The 20,180-nt window shown below is 37.5% G+C and overlaps 1 protein-coding gene across 3 annotated transcripts in view; it reads left to right on the top strand.

Moving 5' to 3' along the window:
* Window positions 1-20,180, top strand: part of LOC145980410 (centrosomal protein of 89 kDa-like) — a 66,080-nt gene that overhangs the window by 23,339 nt on the left and 22,561 nt on the right. For all 3 annotated transcript variants that reach the window (XM_083113488.1, XM_083113486.1, XM_083113487.1), the window contains exons 6-8: window positions 4,867-5,005; window positions 11,085-11,265; window positions 17,440-17,607. In XM_083113488.1, the coding sequence (XP_082969614.1) occupies window positions 4,867-5,005; window positions 11,085-11,265; window positions 17,440-17,607 (488 nt within the window). The remainder of the gene's footprint in view (window positions 1-4,866; window positions 5,006-11,084; window positions 11,266-17,439; window positions 17,608-20,180) is intronic.

Genomic DNA, 20,180 nt, shown 5'->3' with positions numbered 1-20,180 from the left:
AAAAAAATTTGATGACGAAGAATTGAGAGCATTGCTTGATCAGGATTCGTGTCAAACGCAGGAAGAACTTGCAGAAGCATTAGGCGTTGATCAAACAACAGTTTCCAAACGCCTCAAAGCCATGGGAATGATTCAAAAGATGTCACATGAATTGAAAGACAGAGACGTTGAAAGACGAAAAACCATTTGCGAATTGCTGCTTCAAAGACAGAAAAGAAAGGGGTTTTTGCATTGCATTGTTACTGGCGATGAGAAGTGGATCCATTACGAGAACCCGAAACGAAAGAAGGCCTGGGTGAAGCCAGGTGAACCAGGTCCATCACAACTGAAACGAGATATTCACTGTGCAAAGGTTATGCTGTGCATATGGTGGGATATGAAAGGTGTGGTGTACTATGAGCTGCTGCAACCGGGTGAAACTATTAATGGAGAACGTTATCGACGACAATTAATGCGTTTGAAGCAAGCTCTGGCTAGGAAACTACCAGAATGGGAGAACAGACATGATAAACTTATTTTTCAACATGATAACGCTCGCCCACATGTCGCAAAACCGGTCGAAACCTATTTAGAAAATGTCGGATAGGAAGTTTTACCCCACCCACCATATTCACCAGACGTTGCTCCTTCGGACTACTACTTGTTCGATTGCATGAATAACGATTTGATTGGACAGCGGTTCACTTCTTCAGAAGATATTGAAAAATGGGTCTCTGACTGGATCGCTTCAAAGGATGAGGACTTCTTTCGCCACGGAATCCGTAACTTGCCTGACAGATGGGCGAAAGTGGTGGCTCGCGATGGACAATATTTTTCTTAAGGTATTTATGTATTTTGTGTTTGAACTACAGCTTCAATGTGTGCGTAACAACCACACGAATTAATTCCTAGACCAAATAAATATGGTGGGAATTTGTTAATATGTCAAATTCATAAATTAATTTGTTTAATATGGAATAAAGAAGAAATCCCTCAACAGTGGAAAGAATCCATAATTGTTCCTGTGTTTAAAAATGGTGATAAAATGAACTGCAATAATTACCGTGGAATTTCTCTACTCTCAATAACATATAAAATATTATCTAACATTCTTTTAACAAGACTAACCTCATATGCTAATGAAATTATAGGTGATTATCAATGTGGATTTAAATGTAACAGTCAACAACAGATCAAATTTTTCACATCTGACAGACACTTGAGAAAAAGTGGGAATATAATCAAAATGTCCATCAGCTATTCATTGATTTCAAAAAAGCATATGATTCAGTCAAAAGAGATAAATTATATAATATATTAGTAGAGTTTGGAATACCTAGGAATCTTGTTAGCATGATAAAAGTATGCACCAGTGAAACAGAAAGTAAAATTCGTGTGGGTATTAATGTGTCTGATAAATTTCCAATTCATGATGGGTTAAAACAAGGAGATGCATTATTTCCATTGCTCTTTAATTTTGCCTTAGAATATGCTGTTAGGAAGGTAAAAGAAACTAACAAAGGACTAAAATTAAATGGTGTGATTCAGTTGTTAGCATATGCAGATGATGTAGACTTACTGGGGGATGATGTAAATACAATTAAGAATAATGGTAAAATAATTTTCAAAACTGCTAAAGAGATAGGTTTGGAAGTTAACAAAGAGAAAACTAAATATATGCTTACAGGCCGAAACCAAGTGTTAGGTAATAATCAAAATCTAATTATTGATAACAACTCGTTTGAACCAGTTTCCAAATTCAAATACTTAGGAGTAATATTAACATGTGAAAATTATATTAAAGAGGAAATAAAAAGTAGGCTTAATTCAGGAAATGCATGTTACTTCTCTCTTCATAAACTTTTGTCGTCTCGTTTAATATCTAAGAAACTAAAAGTTAAAATATACAAGACACTAATTTTGCCTATAGTATTATATGGATGTGAAACTTGGTCCCTTACATTGAAAGAGGAACATAAATTGAGAGTATTGGAAAATAAGATCCTTAGGAAAATACTTGGTTACATAATTTAGAAGTACATGATTTGTATTCATGTCCAGATATTATTAGAATGATTAAATCAAGATGTCTTAGGTGGGCAGGCAATATGGCACGAATGGGAGAGGAAAGAGGAGTTTACAGGATTCTTGTTGGGAAACCTGATGGTAAGAGACCAGTAGATAGACCAAGACGAAGACGGAGGGATAATGTTGAGATGGACCTAAAGGAAATAGGTAGGGATGGATAAGAGTACATAGGTCTTGTTCAGGATAGGGACAGATGGAAGGCCTGTGTTGCTACAGCCAAGAACCTTCGGGTTTATGAAGGCTAAAGAGTTAGTTAGTTAGTAGATACAGGAATCAGAGAGGAGGGCAAGAATATGTAGTGGTGGAAGATCATATTTAATATACGCGTAAACTATCACATATAAAATATTTATATATTTATATGAGGTCAGAGTTACACTAGCAAGTTTTTTTTCGTATAGGGAGGTGACGACCAGAATGGACTGGCCAACCGAGGATTGGGTCTTATGTGAACCCCCTTTTGATGTCGTCACTGTGTCAAGGGGAAAATATGTGAACAATTTGCAAGTTTTGCAGAATTCTCAGAGTACGAGAGTATCTGTTTATCTCCTGTCGGGATCAACATTTTATTTGAGTTCCATAGCATGGGTGTTGATTGTTGACCCGAGGATATGAATGAATGATAAAAGATGAACATAATAAAAGACAATCCTTACAATGGGATTCGAATGAGCCCCCCCTCCCTTCCCTCCTGCCAGACATTGCAAAGTGATGTAATTGGATGTTATATTGTGCCTATCATAATTTATTTTAGCTTTTGAAGTGTTCTGGGATGTATACTGACGTATTTTCTACTTGTCCTTAATTATCTCCCTTCTACAAAATACGTTGTTGACTGGCAACTCCGATTCATTCGTCCACAAGAACGTGTGGTTTTCGGGCATAGCGGACCGGACACACCGTACCGTGGGAGGTTGACTTTTGCTTTTTTCTGTCATGTGAAATTTGCCGCGAGTGTTTCGTTCATATTATTTACATTATAGGATCTCTATTGTTTGTCGGTGCAGCGAAGTGATAAAATAGGGGGACTGGAGTTATTGATGACATTCTGGAGAAGGGATTTTCAGCATTTACGACAAAAGTGTAAACAATCCGAAATGGAAGGTCTGTTCCTGATGTGGAAGATTTTTTTCAGGCAGGAGTTGTGAAGGATGGTAAGAAGTATATTAGGCATTTTGAGAAAAAAAATATCGCTACAGAGTGATTGACTGAGTAAAAAAACAGTGAAACTTTATTGTTGGCCTTATTCGTTGGTTTCCTCTGCGAAAGGTGTTGCGAAATAGTAGAGGATACTGAGATTTAACAAATTTATTACATGAAATTTGAAAGGATGGAAAATGATTGTGCCATTTCCTTCCCATTCAATGTTCATTGCACTGCATGATGGAAATAATCGAAGTTGAATTGTTGGACTCTACGTAGCTACTATCAGAATATATTTGCGAATATAAAATATCATACATATATTTTACCTCGTTACATTTGGATATTGATACAAGGATGAGAAATTTCTCATTATAAAATTGTAGAAAGAAGTTATTTTCTATATAACATGATGGCCCGGGAGGGGGGGGGGGTTCTGGCCCCCATAATCCATTTCTGTTGGCCCATGTTGCGTACCGTAGTCTAAATGTCACCGCACGCCACTGCAAATTACACTTTATGATTTGGCACACACAAGAGATATATACTATGTAGAATTTTCAGTGAAAAATGTAAGCTCGACCAGGACTGGTATGCCAGAGACCCAAGTTTCAGTCCTGGTTGAGTCTGCATTTTTCACTGAAATATCTGCCAAATATATATTGTTTGTTCATTGAACAGAAGATATTCATTCCAAGCTGAAATGATGCCTTCATGTTTTATATATTATGAATTTGAAGTTTTGATTAAATATCTAATTTTTCTGTTTAATTGATCCTGTGCTGGAACTATGTTGGGACAAAAATTAAGTGGTAAAAATATTATCTGATCTTGTGATGATGATCACCAAAGTTTAATGAAGCAAACTTTCATAATAATAATTAACAGCAATAATTGTCCCACTACATTTTTGTGAGCTAATGGATGATATAGACCTGCATTCGTTATTCTTTGGGTCTATTAAGGAAACTTGTGCTGTTATATTAACTTTGGGGTACAAATCCATGCAGTTCAATGGCCAAACTTATACCATCCTGAAATGACACACTAGCAAATCATTGGCAAGGAAGAAAAATCTGCAAAATTGATCCTGTAGGTCAAAAATTAAACTGTTAAGTTTCGTCCCGATTAACCTGTAGGAAATGAGAAATAATGGAAAGTAGCTTCCTCCAAAATATTTTACAACATATGAAACTGTCAGTAACAGGTTTGATTGATTTGTTGTTTTAAGTCCACTTTATGCACTGGAAGGCTAATTGGGACTGGACCTACAGTTTAAAGTGGGATCTGAACCACTGTGCCATATGCCTCCTTCAGGTATCGAACCCAAGACCCCTTGATTACGTTACTACTACGCCATCGGGGAGGTTAAATGTCAATAACAGGTATACGCCATGTGATCTACAAATTAAAATACGTGTTTAAAAACTCAAGGAAGATGTAATTTTAGATATATTTGGAAGAAAAGCATGCTAAAATAAAAATGAAAATTGTGGGTAAAATAATATCGAAAATTAGAAGTAAAAGAGTAACATAAATAAAAAAAAAATAAAAATTTGATGTTCCTATGCATAGTGCATAGTACTTTTGTATTATTTTTGAATTTCCAGTAGAGATTTCTTATCTAGTGCACCTATGCTTCATTCTTCATTTCAGGGTGAGGTGACATTTGCTGAATGGAGAATCTTGCGTCAAGATGCTGCAGATGCCCAAGAACAAAATGAACTCCTTGAAAAGAAAGTTAAACTTCAAAAAGAGAAGCTGGGAGAAGTGTATGCAGCATATGAACAAAAAGGTATATTATGGTTAGGGTGCAGATTTTTGCCTATTTGTCTTTTTTTATTCCTTTGTAGTAAAACATAGGCTTTAATGTTTTAAGTTCATTTCATGGTGTTTCTAGTCCAAAAACAAATTTTTATAGTATCTATAAATGCCTATTATGCATTTTTTGCTTGCTTCAGCTTTTTTCATGTGCCTTTGGCTTTTCCTATGTTGAAGGTTGTAAGCCTATGTTTATGTTGAACTTATTGAAATCTGACCGCCAAATTTGAGGGTTTCAAGGGATATCAGACCTTCAGAAATTCCAAATGTTGCTTAATCAGAGTAAACAATCTGGACAACTGGGTGGTGACTCATACTTGGACAAAACGATGCCAACCCACCCCTTCTTTTTTTTTTCCACCTGAAAGCTTGTAGAAGTCAATCAGTACTCATTTGCTTTGTTGTGCATGTGAAAGAAAGTAGGTAGTTACCTGGGGAGATTGGGTTCAGGTCTTTACAAATACCAAAGCAAAAGGCATCCAGAATTGTATTAATTGACAAATGGATTGCTGCAGAATTATTTTATCACTGACGGGAAATTTGATTTTTGTTATTTCGTGCCACTTTTGTTCCACTTTTGTCGAATTGCAACGATGTGGATTAGTGATGGTTGAGGGTATGTTGAAATTGATGAAGGGACACTCGCAAAGAACACACATGCCCTGTGCTAACCACTCTGTCATGGGGATGGAAGCTTATGTGAAGTAGATAGGTTTAACTGTTAAATTACTTTAGATATGAATATTTCTTTCCCAAGTGGGAAATGTATGTACATATACCGGGTGTTCCGTTCAAATCTCCCTAACTTCAATTAATCGTAGAAAAGAAAGTATGAATAATAGAGCAATGAAATTTCAGAGAATTGAAGAAAAACTCATAATTTTTTTTTCCACACACTAATACACCTCCACATGTGCCCTATTGGTAGCACAAACAACATCCAGTCTGTATTCAACTTCTTGCCATGTTCTCTCCAACATGTCACCTGTTAGCGTTGCAATCGTATCACGTATGCAGGTTCGTAACTCTGGGATGTTATTCACTTGAGTAGCAAACACACGATCCTTGACATAACCCCAGAGGAAGAAATCCAGCGGAGTGAGGTCAGGTGAACGTGGCAGCCACCGTATCGGTTCATCGTGACCAATCCAGCAATTAGGAAATGTCAAATTGAGGGACCTCCGGACATCCAGACTGCAGCGTGGGGGAGCCCCATCTTGTTGGAAGATGACGTCCGGTTGTAGAGCAACTACCTGGGGGTACACAAACTGCTCCAACATGTCCAAGTACACAGGGCCTGTTAGAGTATCTTCATTGAAAACAAATGGACCGATGATCCTTCCCTTCATTAGACCACACCAAACATTCAATTTTGGGATATCGCGTACATTTTCTCTGTACAGATGTGGGTTTTCAGATCCCCAGATCTGTACGTTATGCTGGTTGACAATCCCCGAAACTAAATAGGTGTTTCATCCGCATTGCCGATCTGAGACAAGCTATAATCATTGGACTTTCGCATTCGAATCACGTATTTGTGAAATTTAACAATTTTCTGATCAAAGTCTGCAGGGAAACATTGCGCAATTGTTGTCCTACGGCGAAGCGATAAACTTTTCCTATGCATAAAATGTGAACACCATCCCGCACTAGCTCGGAAAGCTTGTCTAACTTTGAAGCTGCTTCACAAGCTTGAAAATGTATCATGTCTATGGTTACAGCATAGCCAGCACTACTTCTCTCATTTACAAAGGCCAGAACTTCTTCTTCTACCTGTGGAAATTGGGCTCCTTTTCCACGAAATGTCTTTCTCTTGCCACTAGTTGCAGCAAGTTGTTCCTTCTGATTTCTCCATCGACGAATGTTAGACTCGTCCACATCGTAATATCGCGCTGCAGATCTGTTGCCGTTTCCTTCAGCATATTGTATCGCTTGAAGTTTGAAATGAGCATCGTAGCTGATTCTTCTGCCAGACATCCTCCCTTTAATAGTACCAACCTTGACCTCAGGCCCACAACCTTCTTTAACAACTTCACTTTACTCAATGGTTTCCAGATCAATATGACAGTAAGGATGATTCGTGTTCAAAGATAAGATATTATCATATTGTTGCAAAATAAGTTTAATGGTAAGATATCATATTGTTGCAAAGCCTGCTACAGATGCATTGTTGTTGGATTTGCTGTTAATGAATCCGTTATGTGATAAAGATAACAAATCAACGTACGTATTTTAGTATCCTAGCAGTAGCTGCACTTTCTTTCATTCGCGTGTATAAGCTGCAAATGTTTTCTCAGTCGTGTGTATAAGCCGCACATGCTTTTCTTATCATTCGCGTGTATAAGCCGCAAATGTTTTCTCATTCTTGTGTATAAGCCACACATGCTTTCCTTATCATTCGCGTGTATAAGCCGCACCCAATTTTTTGGTCCACTTTTCGGGTGATAAAAGTGCGGCTTATAGATGCTAGAATACGGTAAATTTACTCTGAAATAACATGCACTGCAGACAACAGATGTGATATTTGTGTAAACAGTTAAATATGCTTAATATATGCTAAAGTAATGGTATTGTGTTACTTTTAGAAGCAGAGTAATGGCAACTGCAACTCATTATTTTTTGAGTAACTTATATAATTCTGAAAATAACAAATCGGGAAAGGGAAAGGTGTTACAACACTCCCCTAAACTCACCACCAATCCAAATTGTAACCCTTGTAGATTCATTGACACTTCAGGGCTGTAACAAAGACAGGCTTTCAGTTGGGCTGTTGCAACACTGGTGACATTGACTACAAATACACTCTTTCCCCATAAATTTCAATAGAATGTAAGAAAAATGAAAAATCTCCAGTTGGAAGATTTTATTCTAGCAGGGCAAAATGTTTATTCCTGCTAAATATCTTGTAGAGCATGTAATGGAAACCATAGAAAGTGAATGAGTTCATTCTGAGCTCATTTGAAAGGTAAGAGAAATTATTTTAAAACGTGTCACTGTGTTTGGCATTTAGAATCTGTAAATTGTATGAACCGATAAAATACTTGAGGCTCAATCGTGTAGAGTACTGCATAGGACCACATTTGCTCACTCATACTCGATCAAGTCTCCCATGCTCAAGTCCGTTACGCTTGAATACATAGAATCAAATAATGGGGCCTCCCCGATGGCGCAGTGGTAGTGTCGCCGCTTTGTAATCAAGGGGTCCCGGGTTCGATACCCGGTGGAGGCACAAGTGGTTCGGATCCCACTTTAAACTGTTAGTCCAGTCCCGATTATCCTTACTGTGCATAAAGCGGACTTAAAACACCAACTCAACATAGAATCAAATATCATTTCAATGTAACAATAATCATAGAAATACGAGGGTGGATCATTAAGTATCGCACAACAATTTTTTCCCGCGATGTTATTGTGGCTGGGACGTTGAAATTTTACAGATGTATAGTTTGAAGTTCGCACTAGAGACGGCATTTGTTCGATCAGGTATAACTCTTGCAGCAGAAGCGTGAACTACTTAACAAAGATAGCGCGCATGTTATTGTCGTCAACGTGTGAAAAAGCAAAGAGCTGTAGTTTGTTTTTTGTGGGCGAAAGGACAAAACCGTAGTGAAATTCTCAGGGAAATGTTTGGCGTGTATCGGGAAGATTGTTTGGACCGTAGCAACATCTCCAGGTGGTGCACATTCTTTCAAGGAGGCCGTGTGAACCTTGTTGACTTGTCACGTTCTGGGCGAGCAGTAACAGCTGTAACGGAACGGAATGTTACAGCCATTGAGCAGGCAATTCTCAACGCCCGGCGGATCCATCTCAGAACCTTGTCAGGGCGGTTCAACATTTCAGACTTCCATCTGTTTGGCCCAATGAAGAAATTCCTAGGTGGCCAACGCTTCAATTCCGATGAAGAAGTGCAATCCGTTGTGCGCAGATGGCTGTATTCCCAATTGACGGGGTTCTATGAACAGGGTATATTGAAACTAGTGCCACGATGGGAAAAATGTGTTGAAAGACGTGGCTTCTATGTAGAAATGTAGCTAAAAGATGTGTTTTCAATGTGTATAATTTATGTTGTCTTACCTATTAAACTTCTTTTTTTAAAAATTGTTGTGCGATACTTAATGATCCACCCTCGTATATACATATAAAAATCCACCCTGGTAGTTTCTGCTCATAATCATCTATTTCATTTTCATATATCGCTATGTAATGCTATCGCTATGGAAAGACAAAAATATATTTTAGCATGGAGATGATGACTATGTACTCTTAAGTTTCAATTTCATTATGTATTTCACTTCACAATCCATATTTCAGGGCCAACTAGCACAGAAAGAAATTACAGTTACATGTACTACTGCGCTTCGAGCATATATCGCTTGTTTTGACAGTTTGAGCGTTATTCGCTCGAGCGAAGAAGCTGTCAATTCCGCACGCTATCTAGTGTCGTCCATGCAAACTATTTGCTGCTTGAGCGAAAATCGTTTATTGCAGCACACTATTGTCCACACTTGCAGCATTTTGAATCAGGCATGTTCCTGCAACAGAGAATCTATTATAATTTGTGAAAATTGTGGCTCCACGAGGGATAAAACCTGGGCTCATTAGTATTGTATGACAACGCTACACCACTAAGCTACTAAGTATGAATTTCTGGCCTCCTCACAATTTACACAACTTATAGCTCTGTGTATGTTTATAATGACTATTCCAGGTATATTACTACAACTTTTGGAAATTTGTAAATACTTTATGAAGTCATACAACAAACACATTCAGTGGTCGACTTTTGATCTCATCACTGAAGTTCGCAGGTTTGAGTCCCTTCATCTAATCATCCTCATTGTTGTGATTAGTGAACAATTTACAGAAAAGACAACACTAAATAACAAATAACAAAACAAACAAAAAAATGCAAATTGAAGTAAATACATTGTTTGTTTTTCTAAGATAAAATATTATAGTTCCCTAGTTACATTTAATAATTCAGAAGGTGAATTAACCATTCATGGCCTTCAAGAATTATTTGCAATTTTATATCGGAACAGTAATTGGTTTCATATTTATCAGTTTAAATTTCATACCTAGGTATATTAATTCATCCCTTGTATTTACTCATTCTGATATACTGGGACCACAAGTAAAAGAATCTGCGATCAGTTGCATGTCCTGTGCATCATACTCTTGCATGGAGGGGGAGGGAATGTGGAACAAACTTGCAATGTAAGCAATGTATGACTTCAGGTTATTCACACAATGAGTTGCATGTGTGTGCCATAGGTGCTGTTCAGTCATAAGCGCTGTTGAAGTTAACAACTTGCAAATAAGGCAATGAATTGACGGTAGGGTGCGTTAGACAAGTGATTGGCAAGTACTATGCCAGTCAGTTGGAGGAGTAGTGAGTGGCCCAAACTGAAGGGAGAGGAGAAGATATGTGAAAACTTCTTGCCAAAGGTTCTTTTGTTTGTGATCACTTTATAGGTCCCATTGTTTAATTGTAGGTTGTTATATTAATGTACAAAGCTGCTATGATCCAGTTGGTAGGCTGTCTGACTGCCATGCGGGAGATCCTGGTTCGATTCTCAGGGTGGGTGATCTATGTTGGAATTTTTCCAACCTAATCCCCCTCCCATAAAGCAGCTTTGGGGTTCATCCATCCTCAAATAAATGGGTACTTGGAGCCAACCTTGGGGACTGGAGGTTGCCAGAATATGGTGCTGAACACATCACCTCCAAAAATTGCCGAGATCTAGAATGCGTGGGACCTTACCCCCCTTCTGCTCCATATATATGCCTTCATGGCATGGTGCACAGTGCACAGGGAACTTTACCTTTTTTACTTTTTATATTAATACAGTGGTCTCTCTTTAAGTCGAACTTGGATAATTTCAGTTACTAGATAATTTGAACTGAAGTTTATTCCACTTGAAATCATTCAGACTTTTTTGTGTCCCCTTGAAGTTTGAATTGAAAAGAGTCCATTGTATACAGAAAAAATTAAAAGTAACATAACAAAATTAATATGTAAGACATGTAAAACCAATTTTTTTCTCCTTTAGTGTCTGATTTACTACGAGAACTGGAAAATCTGCATGCACAATATAAAGCTGTAGTGAGTGAACTGCATTCTGTGAAAGAGCAGTACAATTCCCTAAAGCTGCAGAATGGGAAGCTTAGATCTGATGCCGAGAAGAAGATTCCATTGGAGGAACACAATGAATCCATCATAGAATGTAAAAGGTGGGTGACAATTGCCAATAATAAAATACGAGGTGTGGCAATAATGTTTCCAGACTCATGCTGTAACTATTTTATTGAAAAAAATGAGACAATCGAAATATTGTACACTTCCCGATCACTACCCCGCTCCACAAGGATCTCCCACCGTTAGCAGCAGTGTTTGCAGGTCATTTTCTGATATACTGTTCAAAATTTGCGTCGCTTTGGCTTTAACCGCGTCCACAGACTCGAACCAGGTTCACGCCAGGGGTCCCAGGTTCAAATCCCACTCGGGCATGGTTGTTTGTGAATGTCCATTCATCAATTTCATCGCTCATCCCCATGTTCGCAAATTAGCCAAGAGGCAAAAAACGCGAAGTACAATCAATCAATCAAACCAGGTTCCTTTTAGTGCAGATGGCATTTGGGAAGAGAAAAAGTCGCACGGGGCTAGATCCAGCGAGTACGGTGGATGTTCCAACACTGGAATGTTGTGTTTTACCAAAAACTTCTTCACAGAAAGCACCTTGTGAATTGGCATGTTGTACTGATGAAGAATCCATGAGCCATTCTTCCGCATGTCTGGTCTCCTTCTTCTCACCCATTCACGAAGGATCCTCAAAACATTCTTATGATACAACTGATTGACAGTCTGACCTTCAGGCACCCAATTAACAACCAATATTAGCGACCTTCTCGATACTGACTTGAGTTTTCGAAGAGCAAGGGTGGCCTGATCGTGGATCATTCCCGACACCTTCTCTACCCTCTTTAAACTTCTAAAACTACTCGAAAACTCGTGTGCGAAATAAACACTGATCACAAATTTCTTTGAAGTAATTGTAAGTTTTTGTGGCGGATTTCCCAAGTTTTATGACATTAACACGTTGTTTCACTTTCAAACTTAACACAATTCCGATGGGAGCTCAGATGCATGGTCCGCTTCTAACAAATGCTACAGCCAGACTGTTCCACACATGTGCGTAAAAGTTTGTGCGCAGGCAGAGGATAGTCCACAGGTCAGTATCCTACCAACGTGACCTGAAATGAATAAGAAAATCAATCCGGAAACTTGATTGCCTTACACCTCGTACACATGTATGAAATATAGCCATTCCAGCATTATGTGTGTGACATTCACACATAAAATGTAAGGTTCTAAACATGCGATTGAAGTAAATATTCACAATGAACCGATTTCACAGGGTTATGAAGTACTTTGTGGTGTCTGCTAACAAATGAAATGAACTTGAGTGTGATGACAGCCTGAATGCTTTAAAAGCATTAACGAAAGTGCGTTACGTGTGTGACGCTTTACAAATGTAGCGAAGTTCGACTTCATTTGTCCGTAAAGCATACAGGCTGCAGATGCCAATAATTTTTGTTGGTGAAAATTGCAAATTGTATGCTTTCACAAACATTTAAACCTTAACTCTTCGTGGGTCGCACGAGAAATGTTACGTCGATGGTTGTGCACGGTCTCGGAGACCAGGTTTTTAAAATATGCCAAATTAATGGTATAAAATGCCAAATCCTCAATTATTATTCTTTCAACAATTGTGATTCCATTAAACTATATCATTTGAAATCTTATAAAATTATAAAAAGGTACTGTTCGTTAATCGAGCATGGAACGGCATATCGGATTTTCAGTAAAAGCTAGGTACGCCTATAGCCATGCATGGATCCAGACAGCAAGAGGCTTCAACGAACCCTCCCCAGTGGCTTGAATATCTTACTAACACTGAAAACAAAATCGTGGAATAAAACGAAGGTTAGAAACCCAGCTAGACAGAGGGAGGCTGTTGACATAACAATCATTGATAAATAACAATGTTAAAATCACACAGCCAGAACGAGAGACCATGCACAACCAACGCAGGATTAATGCAATTAGAAAAATAATTTCCAGATTCATTCATTTTGTCATTTGCATGGAGTAGGACCACTTTCCGTGGAATGCCCCTATAACGGCAAAGCTTTTTCTCGGCTCTCCTGTCTGGAGATATGCTAGTGTGGAGAGGAGACTTAATCAGACAAACTGCAAAACCATCACTTACCTTACACTTACCAAGAGGTCTTGAAATAAAGTTTTCTTCTGTAAAGTTTTAAGGAAATGTGCAGAATGAAAATAATCTATAAAGATAGTGTTAACCTGAACAGAAGAGGTGGTTCATGACTTTGCCAGATGTGGCACCTCTAACTAACCAGAAGTTAAACATGGTTGTTTTCCTGAGTGCAATCATTTTTCCCTGCTCTCCCCTCTGTACAAACATTCAATGATGTATGGATCAATTGTGTTACCATAGCAAACTAACTTACGGTGAGTACTGGAACCTTTCTTCCCAGAAGAAAGCATTGGTTATTGGTTTAATTTAAAATTTCATATCTGTCAATCACATAATGTTCAGATTATATATATATATATATATAAATCAAAGAAGATAAAAGGAAACACTCACCAGACAGTAGAAAATTTCAAAATTTTCGCTAACTTCGTAGCATCATCGGTGTGAGGAGAAAAAGACGGAACCAGAAGTTGGGGCCCTGCAGAGTTGCCAGGTCCCCATCGAAGAAGAAGTGGTGCGTAGAACGAAAAAAACACTGTTTTGTCACCAGGTGAGTGGACGGGATGGAAACTGTGAGTGGACGGGATGGGTTGGGAGGGAGGGAGGGATGAGGTGTGTTGGGAGTGTGAGATGAGGTGGGTTTTGAGGGAGGGTGGGTTAAGGTGGGGACGTTACTGGTTGGCCTTGTTCAGGCCAGGTGGAGTGGTTGCACTCATGGCTGATATATAGGCCCTCTCCCATCTTTTGCTAACAGAGGTGTTGGCTGGTTGGGGTAGGAGATGGATGATTGCTACCCGGAAGCAGTCATTGAAAGGGATGTTGTGGTGGTTGGTGTGGACGGCGACAGTGAAGTCCAGGTTGTGGGTGGAGGAGCGGCGGTTATTGATGTGGAGGTTGAGGGCAGTAGATGTTTCCCCCAGGTAAAAATCATCACAGATGTTGCAGATGTTGCTCCTCACACTGATAATGCTACGAAGTTAGCGAAAATTTTGAATTTTTCTACTGTCCGGTGAGTGTTTCCTTTTACCTTCTTTGATTTTTACTTAGCCCTTTGTGCCCTCCTTGCTTTTATCCATTATATATATATCAGTGGCGATTTCTCTGGGTGTGTTAGTCGTGTGTCAACGGCCAAAGGAAAATGAAATAAAGAAGAAAGTATCTGTACTTTTATAAATTATGATTTTGAGCGTTTTTCTTCAATTGTCAGTCTCGAGCGCCCGGTAGTTTTCGAACGCGGCGCAGCGTGCAGTGGTTGTCAGGCAGGCAGATCGGTCCCGCACTGCCAGGGCGTTGGAGAGGAAATACAACGTCTTACCACTGCCAAAACATAGGATGACCGCACATGCGCACCCTGCCACCCACCAGCATGGTTACCTTCTCAAGGCGTTGTATTTGTTTCCAATGCTTTGGCTTTCATTCATCCCACGTTCCGCGTTGTTTTGCTCGTGATTGTTGTGCATTATTTTTTAAACGTGTGGTGTGAAGTGATGTGATTATTTTAAGATGGAGAATAGTGAAAGTGTTGTGCAAAAATATTTAAATAATTCATTTTCTTTGCTTTCGTATTGAGAGAAGAAACAAGTGATTGACAATAGTCGACCATGTCCGAATCTCACGATGTCAACGTGTGTTAAAGGAAAAAGTGGTGCTGGAAAAGGTTTTGAGAGACATTTTCGAAAAGAACTGTATGAAATTTGAGACTGGCTTTGCGGGTGTGATGTGTTGAATAAATTTTACTGTTGGACATGTTGATTATTCTAGACTAAAAAAAGGTGTTGGGAATTATCAAGGGTATGCGGATTTGAATCATCTCAATACTGCAGTGAGAAAACACAGCGAGTCTGAATTGCATATTTCTAGTTTCTTTAAATTTAGTAGTTTTGTTGCTACCCCTACTAGAATTGACGTTCTTTTGGATACTCAACCAAAAGCTGAAATAGAGCTACACAATGAAAAAGTAAAAGAGAACAGGGAAATATTAAAGAGGTTGATTAATGCCGTCTGCTATTTAGCAAAGCAAGAACTGCCATTCCGAGGCCATGAGGAAAATGCAGCCTCTCTAAATAAGGGCAATTACATGAAATTCCTTATTGCAAGTGCGAGTTCGATCCCTCATTAAAAGAACATTTATTAAATTCTACAGTTTTTCGCGGCACTTCGGCAGGCATTCAAAATGATTTAATAAATTCAGTTTCGGATGTTCTGAGAGATGAAATCTACAATGAAATTCAAAACACAGACTTTGTGGCTATCATGGTCGATGAAACATCAGACATTAGCAAAAAATCTCAGGTGTCAACAGTGTTACGTTTTTTTTCGGCCTCACAGAAAAAAGTCATTGAAAGATTTCTTGGATTTCATGACATGAGCACCGATGAAACTGCAGGAGCTCTTTTTAGTCACGTGACTGAAATAATGCATAAATATAAGTGTGGGGATAAATTAATTGCCCAGACATACGATGGATATTCTGTAATGAGTGGTCATTTGAATGGCCTTCAAAGTAAAGTTTTGGAAAATTATCGGAAAGCTTTTTTTATGCATTGTTATGTTCATGTCATGAACTTGGTGCTGCAACAATCGTTAGAATGTAACAAAGAGCTTAAGGTGTTATTTTGAGGTCTTAAATCACTTAAACCTCATTCTCCAAAGAGGTTACACGAACTTTCTGCTTTCATGTCCAGAAAGCTCCCGTCATTAGCTCCTACCAGATGGAATTTTACCTCTAGGCTAGTGTGGACAGTCAATGACAAACAGAGAAGCACTGCTTATGTTTTTTGAGCATGTTAATGAAAGTGGAGACTTCGATCATTTGACTGCAATGACTCCAAGAGGATTTTCTAGCTTCCTGAAGGATTTCGAAAATATATTTTTAAAAAAGGCTTTATCCAACTTGCTTGCCTTTTCAGATGTATTATTCAGTATGATATTTTGTACTGCAGTAATAAAATAACTGAATTTCAACAACAGATGAAAAAGGAAAGTGAGAATTTCGAAACACTATGGAATTCTATAACTGGTGCAGTAGAAGAGGAAAGGTTGTTGAAATGAAAAGGAGGCGACTGAACAACGAATCACAGAAAGACCACTGCCGGATGCTTTACTTTGAAATCATTGATAATATCAGCAACCAGATAACAATTAGATTCGCATCATTTGAAAAATTGCAATATTTTGATTTACTAAATCCCACAAAACGGGGCTACTTGAATAAAACACTCGTACATAAATTGCAGGAAATTTATGGCAATGTGTTTAATTTAACCAAACTGCAGAAGAATGAACTTTATGTTTGGTATGCTTCCACTGAAGGATCAGAGAAAACACCAATTGAGATTGTAAATTATCTACTGGACACGAATCTAGTGGGTGAGTTTACAGAAATGTATAAATTAGCAATGTTGATCGCAACAATTCCTTCCACGACGTCATCTGTCGAGAGATCGTTCACATCACTGAAGAGGATCCACACATTCTTCTGATCTACTCAAACTCAGAACCGGATGACGAATTTAAGTCTTATCTCCATCCAGAAAGAATTACTTTCTAAACTGCGAGAAGGGGATAAATCGAAATTTTATGAGGCGGTGATCAGCGCATTTCTCTCTAAAGAAAGAAGAATAGACTGGAATTCAAGTAACTATAAGTAATGAGCAGTTGATTTTTCAAAATTTACTTTTTGGAAGGATAAATGAAGGGTAAGGGGAAAAACCGGAAATGTGCATTTTAGCGATTTTTCAATGAACGGATCATTCTTATGTCCACGGTGTTTTTTTAGGGGTGATAGGTAGGAGTTCCACCAACCCCTCTGGTTGCAAACTCGTGCTTTAAAAATTGATTGTATGGCGAAGTAATGAACATAGTATATTAATTTTCTCCTTACCTTTCAAATATATTAATACTTTAAATGAAGTATTTACTTCATTTAAAATAATTTATGTAATTTAATGTTTTTCTAAATATTTATAAAATTACACCAAAAAGGTACGGAGAAAATTTGTAATATTGGTTCACAGAAATGAGAGGGGGAGGGGTTAACATCCCTTCTTTGCCAACGCCTGAAGTTCAGGGTCAGGAGATGCCACTGATATATATATATATATGTATGTATGCTTTATTATTATAGATTATTTGAACAGCTGAAAGCCTCATACAGTGAAGACAGAAGCAACTTCATGAGTCAAATTCAGGCAGTAGAAATGGAGAAAGCTAAGTTGGAATTACAAGTTGTTGACATCCGTGGTGAGAGGAGCCAACTGCAGACTCAGGTTAAAACTTTTGAAAAGTTGCTCAAGTAAGTGTGAAATGTGTAGTTGAAATTGCTTTTCTAGTTTAGACATCCTGTCAGTACAACAGCTGAGCAGATACCGGTAGAGGCACATATTTTATGTAAATATAAAAGCAAAATTTCGGTACAAAAACAGTCAATTTCGGGTTCAAAAGTGGTAAATATAATAAAATTTCGGTGTTATAGAGATAAAAAATCGGATGATAAGTGGTTCATAAAAGTACATTTTGGTTTGAAAATGGTGAATATGATCCTAAATTTGATTAAAAAACCACTTATTACACAAAATAAACATATCCCTTCTAATAGCACATTTTTGTAGTTACCAGAGTATTAAATTTATTCCTGTATAAAGGAGTCCATTTTTGCTTCTCAAATATTTACAGCAGAAATAATAATTTTTCTGTGAATTGCATAACTCACAGGATATTTGAACTTCAGAAAGTGTTGCTTTGGTAATTAAACTATAAATTTTGTATTTAAAAGTCTATTTCGCATTTTGCCGTTCATTTCTCATCATTTCGTGACAAAACAGGGTAGCAAAATGCACCTCCCATTTCAGAAACATGAAAAATTAACATTACAATGTGTTATTTCATATTTAGTTTTTTTTCATCAAAAGCAAAATTTGCATGCCTCTTAAGTATACCAACCTTTTCTGTGAATTCTTGGTATTTTACAGGATCTGCAAAAATGCCGCACAATTTCATGGAGTTCTATTATCCTGGAAACTATGCAAAATTTGAAATTTTCGTTTTTGCACCAGTATTGTTTTTTTGAGAATGGATTGTGTGATTTAATAATTTTATAGTTTAATATTTCAGTATATTTCTTCAATATTTTAAAAGCAAAATTCTGGCAAAGTATGCATGTTATTGCAGTGGAATATTAATATCAATCACTTTTTTGAAAAAGTCTTAATTGTTACTATTGTCGAGTATTAATATTGGCGGGAATCAGTAAGCATATTGGCATAGGTATCAGTTCCAAGTGGTATTGACTCAGCCCTATTACTTCAAATCTGGATTTTTTTTAAAATCTGGAATCCAGACAGTAAAACTGGAGATTCCAGATTTTGGAGGAAATCTAGATTTCAGACAGGAATCTAGATTTTGGAGGGAATTCAGATTTCAGAGGCAATCTGGTTTTCAGAGGGAGTGATTCGGGATTCTGGATTTTTTTGGTCATTCATAACACAAACATGCAGTTAACCCTTTCGAGGCGGGTGACGAAATATTCGTCATACATGGAAATTCCCCAAGGATGGGGCTCATTTTAAGCAAAATGTAACATGTTGGAAAATGTTTTTTTAAAAAAGTTGTAATAACATGATAAATGCCAATGAGGGCTCGTTATATTCAGAATTTCCAAGGCTTCCATTCGGTAAGCTAAACATGTCGATGTGTACCCATTTTTGGAAGCAACATACAGAGGAATTTCATTTTTTTTAAAAAAAAGTTTGGCTAGCTCCCATCCGGTAGCACTTTTGAGACAGCCATTGCATTTTGTCTTAGGTGTTCAGGCTGGAATGACAAGCTACAAGCAACATGTGGAAAGGAGTCTTCAGAAATAATCTTTCGTAGTGGAGTGTCATGACATGCTGCACTTGTTGCTTGTCACTTGTTTGTCGCTCTGACTGTTTCATTTTCTTATGTCATCTTGGTCTGTTGTCCTACATACACAGTGAATATTTTTTTTTACTGACGGGGGGGGGGGGGGGGGTAAAATAACATTCCATTTATTTATTTATTGAAATTTTCCAGTACAGCAGAAGCCATTTTAAACCAGAAAGAAACAACAGTAAAACAATAGACTAAGATTAAAAAACACAAAAGAAAGGATAACATAAAATAAACAAAAATAAAACAAGCCAAAACAGTACCAAGGTAAATGGATCAGTTTCACAAAAGCATTATTTTTTTGTAGTTTACAGTTATTACAAGCATAAGAAAACAGTTTTTCTTTGTGACGTTTCAGGAGAACACATGCTCCTTTCATCAGACATTTATTTTCATTTTGACTAAAGATACAGTTATAACAATGGTTAGTAATTTTTTAAACAAAAAGAATCTGTTATATAATGGATGTTGTCAATGTTACATTGTCGTAATATAGCAACTTAACTGTGAAAAAAGCAGTCTGTTTTATTTTTATTTGAGATTTTTTAAAATTATGAATCCCAAATATCATCAGGTAATTCAAATTCATCATTGTTTTCACTAAGTCTCTTGATGTTTTCTTTTACATTAAATTTTAAAGATGGTGGCTTACTCCATTTGTGAAAAAGAAAACTCCATGCTGGATCTATGTTACCATTTTCATTATTTAATTTATTCCAGTGTTCTTCTGCAATGAACGAAGGTTCCCAGACATTCAACTCTGTGTTTCCCATTAATCTTTTTAAAACCCTTCTCTTTGTAATCAAATGTTTCTCTTCGATGATATGAGTTGACAAACCTGTTCTTGGGTTTAGATTTATAATGTCCAAATCGTGTTCGTGCCATCTTATTGCCATTTTCCTTGCTGTTTGTCCCACATAATCCTTTGAACATGAACAACTTATATTATATATTCCTGTG

Source organism: Lepisma saccharinum, chromosome 27, assembly GCF_977018435.1.
Source record: "Lepisma saccharinum chromosome 27, izLepSacc3.1, whole genome shotgun sequence".
Taxonomy (NCBI): Eukaryota; Metazoa; Arthropoda; class Insecta; order Zygentoma; family Lepismatidae; genus Lepisma; species Lepisma saccharinum.
This window is presented reverse-complemented; position numbering and strand designations above follow the sequence as displayed.